The 15,772-nt window shown below is 40.2% G+C and overlaps 1 protein-coding gene across 6 annotated transcripts in view; it reads right to left on the bottom strand.

The window, feature by feature from the left end:
• The window catches only part of ssbp2b (single stranded DNA binding protein 2b), a 384,828-nt gene that overhangs the window by 281,305 nt on the left and 87,751 nt on the right, over window positions 1-15,772 (bottom strand). For all 6 annotated transcript variants that reach the window (XM_072582549.1, XM_072582579.1, XM_072582558.1 and 3 more), the window contains 2 exons: window positions 14,725-14,797; window positions 11,273-11,334 (listed from right to left, as the gene is read on the bottom strand). In XM_072582549.1, coding sequence (XP_072438650.1) covers window positions 11,273-11,334; window positions 14,725-14,797 — 135 coding nt within the window. The remainder of the gene's footprint in view (window positions 1-11,272; window positions 11,335-14,724; window positions 14,798-15,772) is intronic.

Genomic DNA, 15,772 nt, shown 5'->3' with positions numbered 1-15,772 from the left:
TGACCTGCTGTACTTTTCCAGCACCATTCTACTCCAGCATCTGCAATAACCTCCTTAATACTGGCAGAAGTGGGTATGTATGGAGCCAGAGGAAATGGGTGAGATCCTTAATGAGTACTTTACATTGGTATTCACCAAAGAAAGGAACGTAAGGAATGCTGAGGTTAGGGAAAGTGTGTGAATATTTTTGGGCAAGTCAACATTATGAAGGAGGAAGTGTTGGGTATCTTGAAATACATTAAAAGGTAGACAAGTCGCAGGGCCAGGCGGGATCTATCGCAAGACACTGTGGGAGGCAAGGGAGGAAATAGCTGGGGCTTTAACAGATATCTTTGTATTCTCTTTGGCCTCAGGTGAGATTCTAAAGGACTAGAGAATGGCGTTGTTGTTCCTTTTAAGAAGGGAACAACTGATAACCCAGGTAATCACAGGCCAATGAGCCTGGCGCCATGGTGGGGAGGCTGCTGGAGAAGGTACTAAGAGACAGGATTTATTCACAATTGGAAGCAAATGGACTTGTTGGTGATAGGCAGCATGGGTTTATGTGGGGAAGGTTATGACTTACCAACTTGATTGAGTTTCTTGAGGTGACAAGAATGATTGAGGAAGGAAGGGCATTAGGTGTTGACTACATGAACTTCAGTAAGGCATTTGATTAGGTACCTTGCAGCAGGCTGGTGTGGCAGATAGAGTCTCGGAGGATCCAGAGTGAGCTGGCTGGATGGATATAAAACTAGCTTGGTCATAGAAAATAAAGAGTAGCAATGGAAGGGTGCTATTCAGAATGTAGATCAGTAACAAGTGGTGCTCTGCAGGGATCAGTGCTGGGACCTTTCTTGGTTTTATCATTTATCATAATACATATAAATGATCTGGAGAAAAAATGTAGGTGGTCTGATTAATAAGTTTGTGTTTGATACTAAAACTAGCAAAATTACAGATAGTGAGGATGATTGTCAAAGGATACAGCCGGATGTCGTCAGATTACAGATTTGGGCAGATGAAGTTTAGTCCAGACAAATGCGAAGTAATATATTTCAGAAAATCAAATTCAGCTGTGAATTATACAATAAGCACGACCATTAGGAACACTGATGCAGAGAGAAATCCGGGTGTATAGGTTCACAAATCCCTGATTCACGGGTAAATAAGCTGGTCAAGGTGGCATACAACACGTCTGCCTTCATTGGCAGGGGCACTGAATATAAAAGTCGGCAGGTTATGTTACAGCTGTATAAAACTTTAGTTAGGCCATATTTGGAATATTGCACAGAGTTTCGGTTGTCACATTCCCATAAGAATGTGGATGCTTTGGAGAGGGTCAGAGGTTTAGCTGAATGTTACCTGGTCTGGAGAGTTTTAGTTATGAGGAGAGATTGGATAAACTCAGATTACTTTCACTGGAAAGACAGAGGCTGCGGGATGACCTGATAGAGGTCTACAAAATATGAGGCGCGTAGACATGATGGATCGTCAGAGGCTTTTTCCCAGGATGGAAAGGTCAACTACAAGAGGGCACAGGTTCAAGGTGAAGTGGGGGGAGTCGGGCGAGAAGTGCAGGGAAAAACTTTCAGAGGGTGATGGGTGTCTAGAATGCACAGTCAGTGGAGGTGGTGGAAGCAGGCACGTTAAGCAATGTTTAACGCCTATCTTGATAGGCAAATGAACTGGAGGCAAACAGGGGATAGAACCCACATCCAGGGAATAAGTAGCGGGTCCAAATAAGGTTTAGGAATTGATGCAGGTTGGGTGGGCTGTAGGACCTCGTCTTGTGCTGTGATTTATTGTACAATTTCTCAGTAGTTTTTTGTAATTTTCTTGTACTTTCTAGCGGTTTTCAAAAGATATTTCTTGCAAATATTTAGATTTTTTCAGACCTAACTTTTTTCTGCTAATTTTGTCTTAAAACACTTGAAACAGAGGCTCTTATGGTTGAGCTGACAGAAGATGAAAGAAAGTATGCCAAGATAAAATAATTCTACATAATTCACAAAAGCCAACCAATGAGTTAGGACAATTACCCTAGCTTTCCAAAGGTGAACAGAACACTTGTAACATAAAACAATACTACAAGCAACTGACAAGGTCAACGCTACTCAGTGCTGTGCCTAATCTTCATTCTTGGGCAAATACAATGGTTTTCATGCCGATCAAAAAGGGAACCATGTGTTTCTCAGCAAGACTAGCACTTCCATCTCTTTTTCACTGTTACAGCAGCCCAACTACACCATACTGATGTTCTTCTACAATAGGTGGATGGTGGATTGTGGGATACATTGATGGCTGCCCTTGGCAAATTTTGAGTTGCAGTTTGGCACATACCCATCCACAAAGAAAGAGTAAACATTTGACCCAAAGGATAAAACTAGACAGTTGTGTAATTTGTTTGACATTGCAGCTACCCCTGCTATTCGTGTCCTCCCAGGAGCCATATTGCACACAATCAGTAGGAGCATAGTGACACACTGAAAGAATGAACTTCATGGAAACTAAAGACAAGGCATTCACCTGCATGACACTTGCTGCTCATCCAATCATAGGCTGTTAGGCTCACTGCCAAGCCTACCAGAAGCAAATGGAAGAACAGAACTCGTGATTGGACAAGCACGTGTGCAGCAATTTTCAAATTCACCTCCTGATGTGTTATTCTGTGTGCCTTGGTCAGGGCCTTGAGGACCTCATGTGCACCTTGGCAGGTCATATTCTAGTCCCCAGGCATGTTGTATGGGGCAACTTTCTTTATCTGGCCCAGTTTCTAACATTTTCTAATTGTATTTAATCATTTCATTTACTTATTTACTCACCACAGTCCTTCATAATTTCTAACTGTGCCGAACAGATTATTTTCATTCTCTTGTGAACACACCTTTCCAAGCTATTAAGAAAGTTAGTCTCCTTCCCTTCTCTAGGAATGGAGGATGAGGAGTAAGAATACACCATTCGAAATTTTGAGTTTGCCAAAATTTAGTAAGATCATGGTTAATCTGATTGTGATCTCAACTCCACATTCCTAATTGCACCATAATCAATATCTTACTTGTCTATCAAAGATCGTTCTAATTACATATTAAATTCAATGACCCAACCTTCACTGCTTTTTGAAGAAAAGAATTCCACCCTTAGAGATCTTTAAACAAAAAATCCTCATCTCCATCTGAACAAGACAACCTTTTATCCTTAAAACGTCCATCTGAATTCTTGTCTTTCCTCCAAAAAAAAACTGCCTGGAAGCTAAACTATCAAGTCCCTCAGGATCTTCTACGTTTCAATAAGACAACCTCTCATTATTCAGAGCTCTGTTCAAACTTTCTTTGTAAGTTGAGCATTTCATCCCAAGAATGAGTTGAGTGAACTTTTTCTAAGAAAATTACAATCACCAGGGAGGTGACACTGAGCAAAATCTTGGACCAGGCTGATAAGTCCACCAATCCTGAAGGACATCATTCTAGGGTCTCAGTAGCTACAGAGACAATTGATGCATAAGGTCTAATTACAGGCCATTTATCTTAACATCTGTCGAAGAAAAGATGTCAGAAGTTCGTAGCCAAGCCATGTTAGCAGGGCACTTTAATAAGTTCAAAGTAATAACGCAGGGTCAACAAGATGGTGTGCAAGGGAAATCACATTTAAATAATTTATTAGAGATCTTGAGGGAATGATATGTGCTGTGGGTAAACAAAAAGCAGTAGATGCACAACAATTAGATTACCAAAAGAAATTTGACAAGTTTGGGTACATCAAACTTTGTTGCAGAAAATAGAAATGCATGGTGTAGGGCATGGACAGAAGATTGCTAGCTAACAGAACAAACTCAGAATGACAGGGAATTTTCTGGTTGGCAAATACAATAAATGTAGGCCAAAAATAAAGGAAAGAGTATAAAAGAAAGAGTATTAAAACACACAATACTGCAAACAGGTTGACAGCAGAGTAGTGGGGGCTGGGCCCAGGACTCGTCTACTCCCTCAGCTTTTTCTTTTGACTTCTTTTTGCTTGTGTTCTTTTTCTTTCTTTCTTGCATTCTTTCCTTTTGGATTTCCTGCTGGGACAAGCCAGACATAGCTCCATCCTTGCCCAGGGTCTCCTGACGATTGAAGAACAAATCCCAGGCTGACTCCCCCAGCCTGGACTCAGGCTAGGTCAAGGCTCCAGGTCCGCAGCTAGGCCTGAGTGCCTGAAGGAGAAGTAGGGTGGTCTCTCTGTGTAGCAGTCTTGTCCAAGCATACAGGTCTCATCCTGGCATGGAGGTCGCCGTCATCGTCATCGTCGTCGTCTTCAGCGTCCAGATGTTCCAGCAGCCCGGCAGGTGATCTCATCCAGGAGTGGTAGTCTTCTTCAGCAGTGGCTCCCGGCCTAGAATCCAGCAGCCCAGCATAAAGAGGCCCAGCATAGCAGTCTCATCCCAGCTGCATCTTCCAGGAACTCTATTGTTCTTAAATCAGCCATCCTTCCAGATCCTCCATGATCCCCTTCTCAGTTGTGGTGACTGCATCGACTTCTCCCAGAAACATTTCACTGGTGCCTTCTTTCCCTATATTATAAATAGGTGCTGCAAACTAAGTTTAGTTAACAGGCTGTCAGGCAATTAAGATCCACTCAAATTAAAGCAAAATATTGAGTTTGGTGGAAATATGAAAAAAAAACACAGAATTCTGGAGAAATTCAGCACGTCTGGCAGCATTTGTGGAATGAACACAGTTATATGTTTTAGGTCTGGTATGACCCTTCTTCAGAAGGACCTGGAATTAAGATCCATCTCTTTACATTTGCTCAAATAAAATTCTTCCTAATTTCAATCCCACAGACTCAAAGTGTTTCTATACCACAAGTGTGCCAAAGAACTCAAGAAACCACAGAGAGTTATGAACACAGCCTAGTCCATCATGAAAACGAGCCTTCCCTCCACTGATTCTGTCTGTACTTCCCACTGCCTTGAGAAAGCAGCAAACATAACTAAAGAATCCTCACACCCCAGTTATGTTCTCTTCCGCTCACTTGCGTCCTCTTCCGTCTGGCAGAAGATACAAAATTTTGAAAACACATACCAACAGATTTAAGAACAGCTTCTTCCCCACTATTATCAGACTTATGAGCAGACCTCTCACATAATAGAGTTGTTCTTTCACTGCACCTTCTCTGTAGCTGTAATACAAATACTGCATTCTGTTCTATTAAGGTATGATTTGTCTGGTTGGCACGCAAAACAATACTTTTCACTGTATCTCAATGCATGTGACAATAAAAAAATCAGATCAAATCAAGTCAAAGGTGGTACAATCATCAGGATCCCCAAAGCTCAATAACTGGTATCGGATCGGATGCTGACTTCAAGAGAGGGGGCAAGTACATCTCTTTACCATCCATTAGACAATGTTAAGATTCAGGAGAGGAAACCGGATGGCCAAATTGGGCAACTGAACTAAGAAATGGGTGACGTCACCAAAGATAGCATCCATACAGATCACAGTTCCTCAAGGGAGTTGCATTGTTCACAGGGTAAACCAAGTGATTAAAGAACAGTTGTGGGTTAAAATGGAAGGGTCAGTTTCCCACTGGAATTGAAGAACAGCCGCAGGTTGAAATAGGAGTGTCCATTTCCTTCCAGAAACAGGAACGATCATCAGGTAAAATGGGGGAGGGTCACTTCAAATGGACAATCTAACAATGGTTAAAATGGAATTTTCAGTCATGATGTACAAGAATTTGAGTCAGGACCCAAAGGGTTACTCAGTAAATTTCTAGTGGGAAAATATATGCCTTTGAAAAAAATTATTAAGGACTGCTAGGATCATTTGTGGACCCTTGATAGCCATAACAAATGGTAGAAGATGATGAGTTAGTATTATCTTAGTATCTGCTAGTCAAAAACATGCAAATAAGCAAACCAACCCAGAAAAGGCAAACCCTCTTAACGAAACGAGAAGTCTTTTGAATTTGGCTCATCCAACTTCACTGAAAGGTGGCTAGAACCTCCACAAGGTGACTGTTCCTTCAGGGTGATTCAGATTTGGGTGATGTACTGAGGTCTTAGGGGACAAGTCCTATAAAAATAGGAAGTGGGATTTCAAATGTATGTAGGTTTATTTCCATCCCATAACAATTGTAAAGTGGGTCCTGTGCGCAGTTCAAGACAGGGATTGACCTGCAAAAACAGCTGTCCATGTGCATTTCACCCTCGGAGAAAAGCAAATAATCTTACAAAACTTGTGCATCCACTGGCCTAATTGTCACAATACAGGGTTTTGGAGACAATTGAAGCAATCAAACAGTTTAAACGAATGAATAATAAAATCAGTTACATCTACACAAACAAAAATCAGAAAATTAGTCCAACAGCTTTCAAGTAAATCATTTTAATAGGGAGGCAACAGAAGTTAAAAATAACAACAGTGGAAAAAATGGAGGGGAGTGTGAGACGTGAGACAGAAGCAAATAGTCCAGAGGCAGAGCAATGTAGGTCTCAGGAGCAGTAGAAGTGAGGTTAGAAAGAGCACTCAAAAATAAACAGACCAGTGGCAGTCATGTATACGCCTCAGGGCCACCAGTAGCGAGGTTAAAAACAAAAAAATGTATGTGGACAGGTCCCAGAAGCAAACAGACCAGCGGTGGAACTCTCAGAAACAATGACAGCGAGGGAACAGGGTACTGAGTTGGATGTTTAACTATGATCATATTGAATGGTGCTGCTAATTCAAAGGCTGCATACCCTACCCCATGCTCATACTTTCTACGTTTATATATATTTCAATTTCCTCTTACTGTGAACGGAGTTCCACAATTTCACAATTCTTCTGCCGTGTGATCATGTAATGCCTTTTAATGTTCAGTTATTCTGTTCTGCACTTCACAAATGTACAACCTAATATTACTCACCTGTCATGTACCTCAGCAACTTAAATGAGAGCTACTTGGTGAACTGGGCAGTAGAAATGTAGTGGCAGACTTTTCAGGAGGTATTTAATCAATTCTCAGCAAATATTTATAAATGGTGAGAAATACAAGCACTTTGAGAAGCTGCATCATCCACAGTTACATAAAGTAGTTAAGGACAGTATCAACACAAGAGCAGGAAGGTCACGTTGGAACTCCACAAAATGTTGTTTAGGGCACAAGTAGAGTACTGTGTGCAGTACATTATGGTCACCACATTATAGAAAGGGTGTGATTGCACTGGAGTAAGTGCAGAACAGATTTACGAGGATGCTGCCTGGCCTAGAGGGACTGAGCTTTGAGGGAAGATTGGATTGGCTGGGAGCAACAACATTGAGGGGGGACTGGGTAGAGGTGTATAAGATCATAACAGGCAAATACAGCTTGGTTAGGTAAGTACTATTTCTTTAAATAGAGAGGCCAATAACCAAATTTAAGTTAAAATGGTAGAAATCTAAGAGGGGAGTTGAGGAGAATTTATTTTTTCACCCAGAGTGTCGCAGGAGGCTGGAACTCACTGCCTGAAAGGATGGTTGAGTCAGAAACTTTTGGCTATTCGCTTGCGTTGTCATAGCTTCCGAAGTAATGAGGCAAGTGCTTGAAAATGGTGTTAGTGTAGTCAGATTTTTGTTGACCTGCGTGGACTCAATCAGCCAAATGGCTCCTTCTGGGCTGTAAAAATCTATAAGTCTATTACATGTCAGTAAGTTGGACTGCTATAAGCAAACCTACCCAAGACATTAAAGATGGGATGACAAACACCAAAATATACAAGACACAATGGGTTGATTTGCACCAAGTGTCTTCTTGGAAGTTCCAAACAAGATTCATATTACACTCAAAATGTTAACACTCTTTCTTCCTCCACAGATGCTGCCAGACATGCTGTGTTTTCTCCAGTGCTTTATGTTTTTTTATTTCAGATCTCCAACACCAGCAATGCTTCTCTTTAAAATGTGTCCTGTACTACATTCAACATATCAGGGATAATGAAATATATATGACACACTCTTGGAAGTGAGGGCTGGCCAGTTTGAAGAATGACCCTGAGCATTACACCATATCTAGTCAGTCAGAGTATTAAGAGGGAAACTCTCTCACTTGAAGCTCAGTTAGGAAAAGTATGTCAAATATCTCCATACCACTAAGTACATCCTCATCATAGGGGACAAGGACCATATTGTTAGTGTCTCTGAATATCCCCAATCTCATTAATGTTTATGTCATTTGCAGTTTCCAGACAGAAGCAGTGGTAGCACTTCAATCATCTTCCCAATCTGCCTGAACTGTTACAGAGAGGGAGGCTGAAGGCATTCTATATTCCAAGGCACCTAAATTTATTTCATTCTCTATTGGCAGAGGAAAGCAAGTGAAGTAAGCTTTACAAAAATTGCAGGATTTCCCATGGTACACGAGCCACTGGAAAAATGCAAATACTACGGATATTATATATATATCATAGTAAAGATTGTTGAAAAGTGAGACATGAGGTGTATTGATCATTGTGTGGAGTGAGTGATGTAGCTGGTGGGATGTGATTGAAGATGGATCCACTAACCTTGACTACTCATATGTAGCAACTGACTACTTGTTGGATTACTACATCCAGTTCCTCGGCTAAACCCGACACTGATCACCATAGTTCCCACTGCCTTTGTGGGATAATTTTCTCTCTTTCCTGCACAGCGTCAGAGAACTTGGATACCAGTTTATGTTATGTTTTGCCACAATTCAGTGCCTTTCTTGTCCATACTATCTTTTGCAAGCAGTTGTAGCAACTGTCTACTCCAACCAGAAGGTACTTCTGCTCTAAGGACGTGCAAGCTAACTTCAATTAGTTAGGGGCTTAAGTGATGCCAGTATCCCGCACAGTGGCTCAGCATTACTGCCTCAGTGCCAGGAAGCTGGGTTCGACTGTGTGGAGTTTGCACATTCTCCACATGTATGCATGGGCTTCCTCCCGGTGCTCTGATTTTGTCTCAGTCCAGGTTAGCAAATTGGCCATGCTAAATTGCCCATAGTGTCCAGTGATATGCAGGCTAGGTGAATCAGCTAGGGTAAATGCAGGGTTACAAGGATGGGGGTGGGATGCTGTTCAGAATGTCAGTGTGGACTCGACAGGCCAAATGGCCTGCTTCCACATGGTAGGGATGCTATTTTTCATAAATGTCAGCCCACTGTTGTGTCATGCAGCCATTTCAGCACACAGCGAGCACTGGTGGTTACCTTGCAAATTAACAGGCAACATAGAGTTACTGGCTTTACAATGCATTATGATACCATAAGCCTGTGTTTTCAGGTCCAGTCCAATTTTATGTCCTTGGTCCAAAAACAGAGGGCTGGAGAAACACAGCAGGTCTGGCAGCATCTGTAGAGAAAAACAGAGTTCATGCTTCAAGTCCAGTAATTCCTTGTCATCCGATGCAGAGTCACTGGGCTCGAAAGGCTAACTCTTTTTTCCTCTACTGATGCTACCAGATCTGCATTTCTTTAGCGCATTCTATTTTTGTTTCAAATTCCCAGCATCTACAGTTCTTTATATTTATTTTGTGACCTTGGAATTTATTCAAGAAGTTAATTCAATATGTGAAGTAATTACTCCTTACTAGCACCCCCATTCTATTTTGAAGTTTTCTTTCATATTTGCCAAGGAATACACATAAACAAAATCGTATAGAGGCAGGCAGGGTTGGAAAAGAATCTACCTATGTTGCCTTGTAAAATATACTTCACACTGTGTGCACACACAATCAGTTTCAACCAGACAATCAAATTTAGTGACTTCCAGCCATGATTGATTAAATCCAATCTCTCCTTGAGTTGGATAAATCAGAATCCTGATTATTCTGGTGAAAGGGGAGGCGGAAATAAACCTAATCATTTATATGGTTTAGTTAGGAAGTAAGTAGTCCATTTCCTACAGCTGAATGAATACATTTTCCTGGTTTAAAATTTTCACAAAACAAAACTAAACTTCTCCCTTGTATACTTTTAAAGTTATTAACTATTATTATAAACCAAGTGATGTTATTTTCACCAATAATTTTGGCTGAATATGATAATGAGAGTCAAATGCTCTTCAAATAATGGTGCAGGCACTTCTATTAAAACTTACATTTTCAGCATGTTTTTGGACTGAAGAAAGACATGAGTGATGGAGAACGTAATATTTCACATTTCTGTCATCCACTGTGTGCAGAAGACACTCTAAAGCCAGGTCTTAGATAGAACACATCTTTCTATTTCAACATACATTAGTTTAGAGACCATATAATTTCTATAGCTACAATTTACCATTTCCTTCCTTGTGCTGCAATTATGACCAATGCAAGCCACATCAAAACAGCAATTGCTCACGTTTATTTCATTTAGAATCAGTGATGCCAACACACAATGAGATGTCTTTCATTCCATCAATTTGGCTAGATCCTGACCCAGATCCAAAAGATAAAAGGATCAGATTTTAATCATCTCGTAATTTTGTCATTTCAGTTTCATTTCCTCTTGTCTGTCTTCATCAATACCGTAAAAGTTATTGAAGCTAAAATTCGATTAAGACTTTTAAAATAAACATGCAATAAACAATCTAAAACCTTAAATAAAAAAAACACAAAAACATGCATGAATCAATTGAATTATGCATTTGAACATCAAAAATAAAAGTCCAAAAGTTCCAACTGAACAAGTCCTATATTCAGGCTGCTGTTATCAAGACCATAAGCCATAGGAGCAGAATTAAGCCTTTTGACCCATCAAGTCTGCTCTGTCATTTGATCATAGCTGGTATGTTACTCAATCCCATTCTCCATACACAGTACATATATGCCTGATATGCACCATTATCAAAACTGGTTATGTTGCTGACATATTTGAGCAACTCAGTTGGTAATGCAAACAAAAGTTATATCAAAAGTCAGCATAACAAAATCGAATCCAACAACTGTATCATCTATTTAAATCATGAAAATTGGTTGACATTTTTACCATAAAGGCAAAAGACACCGAATGTTGAAAATCTGAAAAAAAAGCAAGTACTGGAAATACTGAGCAAGTCTGGCACTATTTATGGAGTGAGTAACAAAGTTAGTATTTCAAATGAAATAAGAGTCGTCTTCATTAGAATGAATGTTAACTCTGTTTGTCTCCCCACTGATACTGCCAGCCTTGTTCTGTATGTCCAACGCCTTGTTTTAATTTTGGGCATTTTTAACAGTGCCGTATATATTCAGTGTACAAAACCGATGTTAAAAAACTAAATATATTAAAATACAGCTGGATATTTCATTTCAAAAATACTAGAGGAAACAAATTAAATATATTTAGTATTTTAAAATTAACTTACCACCACCACGAATGCAAGAATCCTGGTGGTTCCCCTAAAGTAATGTTTTTCTCCCATCGTATCTAACAAAGCAAAATTTAAATCAAACCATTACTCCAACACGTGCACTGTAATTTGCACTCATATTTTTGAAGCAAAGATGTAATACAATGAAACATCCCAATGCACTTCACAGGAGCATTACAAAATAGTCATTGAGCCACGTTAGGAGATATTAAGTCGGATAATCAAAAGGTTACTCAAAAGGATAGGTTTAAGGAGTACCTTGAGGATGAATGATTGAGAGGTGCTGGTGTTGGACTGGGGTGTACAAAGTTAAAAATCACACAACACCAGGTTATAGTCCAACAGGTTTAATTGGAAGCACCTGATGAAGTGGCGCTCCAAAAGCTACTGTGCTTCCAATTAAACCTGTTGGACTATAACCTGGTGTTGTGTGATTTTTAACCTTGAGGATGAAAGCAAGGTAGCGAGGCAGAGATGTCGGGGGAAAATATTCCAGAGCTTGGGCCTTGGGAACAGAAGGTAGAGCCAAATGGTTAAGACTGGGAATGCCAAAATTAGAGAAGTTTATATAAAGGTTCAGAAGAATAATTAACAATAATGTCGAAAATACACAAAACCATCCTATACTCTAAAAATGTGATCTTCTACCACATCAAGATGTTAGAGGTGCATCCAGATTTGTCGGAAATTCATAGTCTTTCTTCCATATAATATGGGGATATTGTTGACTGGGGTGGACAAAGTTAAAAAAAAAAATCACACATCATCAGGTTATAGTCCAACAGGTTTATTTGGACGTACTAGCTTTCAGAGCACTGCTCCTTAGTCAGGTAACTAGTGGGGCAGGATCACAAGACACAGTATTCATAGCAAAAGATCAGTGTCATGCAATTAAAACGATATATTGAACAAATCTAGATTGCTGTTAAGTTTGTCATCTTTTAGAATGGATTGAAGATTTCGGTTCATTAATATGTAAATCCCAGAACTACTTTTAAGTCACATTCTTGAGGTAATTTAAGGTTTTATAAAAAAAAGTGACACCTCAGCTCAGACAGAGTATTAAAGGTATGAGGTTAGAGTCTGTCTGTATCCAAATCTTGAGTCAGACTGGTTCTGTTTCCGAAGTAGGAATTTATAAAATGTTATATGGATTGATTGCCTGCAGGTTGTGTGTTTTTGAGCAAAAATAGAATTTATCTGCAAATATAAGTCTGCAAATGCAAATTCACTCCCATAGACTTTTGTGTGTGTACACATGTGAAAGAGAATGAGAGTGTGCGTGAGTGTGTGTTTGTGCCTGTGCATGTGATGGAGTACAAGCCTGTGAGAGGTGTGTGTGTGAGAGGTGTGTGTGAGAGAGGTGTGTGTGTGTGTGTGTGTGTGTGTGTGCGCCATTCACATGGGTACCAAACTTGGCTATCAACCTCTGCTCGGCCACTCTGCGTTGCTGCATACCCCAAAGTCTGCCTTGGAGAATGGTCACCTGAAGATCAGAGGGCAAATGATCCCCTGGATGTACTGAGATGCCTCACTCTACCGCAAACCCACAGATAACCTCACGATGCTGCACTTTTCTAGCTTTCACCCTAAACATATTAAAACAGCCATCTCCAATGGACGAGCCCTGTGCATACACAGGATCTGTTCAGATGAGGAGGAACACGATGGACACCTGAAGGTGCTGAAGAAAGCCCTCCTAAGAACAGGGTACAATGCTCAACTGATCGATTGCCAGTTCTGACATGCCACAGCGAGATATTGTAATGACCTCCTCAGACACTGGATTCAACCAACTGGGTACTCTTCATTGTCCAGTACTTCCGGGAGTGGAGAAACTGCGCTATGTTCTTCACAGCCTGAAACATGTTATCGATGAGTATGAGCACCTCGCCAAGACCTTCTCCACACCTCCACTTCTTGCCTTTAAACAATTGCCAAATCTTAAACAGACCATTGCTCGCAGCAAACTGCCCAGCCTTCAGGACAACATCAACCACAATACAACCCTATAATGGCAACCACTGTAAGAGATGTGTCAGTGTTGACATGGATACCACCATTTTGTGTTAGGACACCACCCACCATGTACACAGCATGTACACATGTGACTTGGACAACATTGTCAATCGCATACGCTACAGGCAAAGATTCCCTGAGGTATGGTACATTGGCAAGACCAAGCAGACACGATGACAATGGATGAATGGACACTACGCAACAATCACCAGACAGGGATGTTACCTTCCAGTCAGGAAACATTTCAGCTGTCAGGCACATTCGGCCTTGGATCTTCAGGTGACCACCCTCCAAGACAGGCTTCAGGATATGCAACAATGCAGAGTGGCCGAGCAGAGGCTGATAGCCAAGTCTGGTACCCAGGAGGGTGCCCTCAACCGGGACCTTGGGTTTATGACACACTACAGGTGACCCCACTACATTATACACTTACTCACATTCTCCTCCTCTCTCTCACACGTACACCGCCCACCCCCACACTCTCACCCATGCACACACACTGTCAGTCTTATACTCCATCACACACACACTCATGCTACTCACGTGTACACATTCTCTCTCTCTCTCTCTCTCTCTCTTAAACACACACGTACATCTGTGGGGGCAATATGTATTTACAGATACATTCTATTTTTGCTCAAAAAGCACACAACCTGTAGGCAGTCAATCCATATAATATTTTATAAATTCCTACTTTGGAAATAGAACCAGTCTGACTCAAGATTCAATTAGATTAGATACAGTGTGGAAACTGGCCCTTCGGCCCAACAAGTCCACACCGACCCACCGAAGCGCAACCCACCCAGACCCCATTCTCCTACATTTACCCCTTCAGCTAACACTACGGGCAATTTAGCTTGGCCAATTCACCTAACCAGCACATTTCTGGACTGTGGGAGGAAACCAGAGCACCCGGAGGAAGCCCACACAGACACGGGGAGAATGTGCAAACTCCACACAGTCAATCGCCTGAGGTGGGAACTGAACCCAGGTCTCTGGCGCTGTGAGGCAGCAGTGCTAACCACTGTGCCACCATGACGCAGGATACAGATGGACTCTAACCTCATACCTTTAATATATTGCCTGAGCTGAGATGTCACCTTTTTTGCCAGCTTGCAAGTCTAGCACGTTGTGAGGCTTCTGCATTGATTTGGAAAGAAATTAAACAAAAACTTAGTTCCATCAATGCAAATAAAATATCAGAAGAAGTCCTTCAAATTTTTATGTAAGCTGACAAGGTTTCAAAATCATTCCAACTTATTTTAACTTCTATGAATAACATGCATAGCATATATGTATCCAAAAAAGAATTTCCATTTAAGCTATATTCTAATAATTTATTATACAAGCTAGAATCTACAAGTTCACAAGGGCTGAAAATTCTTAAACACAACTAAAAGTAAAACGAGGCTTGAAAGAATGCTCACCTCTGATAAAAATGTTTGTGCTGATTTTTGTGCTCCTACATGGAGTAGATATTCATATACATACAGTGCTAACCTGCAATATAAACAAATTATTACATTGCATTATCAATTTTCAATAAAGTTTTCAACTTAAAATTATCTGCATAACCATGCTCTCGTCACCTCAGTCACAATCTTTTAATGATGTTTCCGTATGAGAAAACAAAGACATCTTATTTTTTTTTAAAAAAGTTTAACAGTAGCCAAATAAATATTGATTGTGCACTAATGCAAAAGGGTAATAAAATTGTGATGTCTTGAATTCTGGGTTAATAGACACAATTTTATCAAAACTCCAGTGTTTATTTTCAATTTTGTTGCAATTTATATCCATGTATAACAAGCGAATTCAAAAATCATTTTTTTATAATTGGTCAAAATGGAGTCAGAAGCTGTAAGGGAAAATAATCAACACTTGAAACCATTGCCCAGAAAGCATTCCATGAATGGAGGAGCAAGTATCCCCCATCTGAAATGTTGATTCTTACACAATGTAGCAGAATAAATTCAGAATGTTATAACAATAGTGGTGATGTATTAGATTTTATTTGATGATTTATCATTATTGAAACAGAGACTTAGTGAAATGCAGGGAAAATGTGGCATTATGTTTTTGTGGTATACACTTGCCAATTTCATTTGGTGAAAGTGCCTTTCATAATTTCTGGGATTTTCAGTAACATGGCTTGAATCACGTGGATTAAATTTACTTGAAAATTCAACAGGTTTATGTGCAACAACTATGCATCCTTTGAGCATTACTTCTGTAGGACTGTACAGAACTAAATATTTTGGCTTTTAGTTTATCAGCATATCAAGCTCTTAAAGCAACAGTTTTTAAAGCAATTGCATTAGTCAGTACCTTATAAAATGAAATTTTCAATCACAAGTATATTTTCCATTTTAAAAAAAGCATCATGTCGATACCATAAATACAATGCATGTAATGCTACTGTTCTGTGGGAAGAGGGCACAAGAATGCCACTGTTAGGTCACTAAACTATGGTAT

This window comes from Chiloscyllium punctatum, chromosome 2 (genome assembly GCF_047496795.1).
Source record: "Chiloscyllium punctatum isolate Juve2018m chromosome 2, sChiPun1.3, whole genome shotgun sequence".
In the NCBI taxonomy this organism is placed as follows: Eukaryota; Metazoa; Chordata; class Chondrichthyes; order Orectolobiformes; family Hemiscylliidae; genus Chiloscyllium; species Chiloscyllium punctatum.
This window is presented reverse-complemented; position numbering and strand designations above follow the sequence as displayed.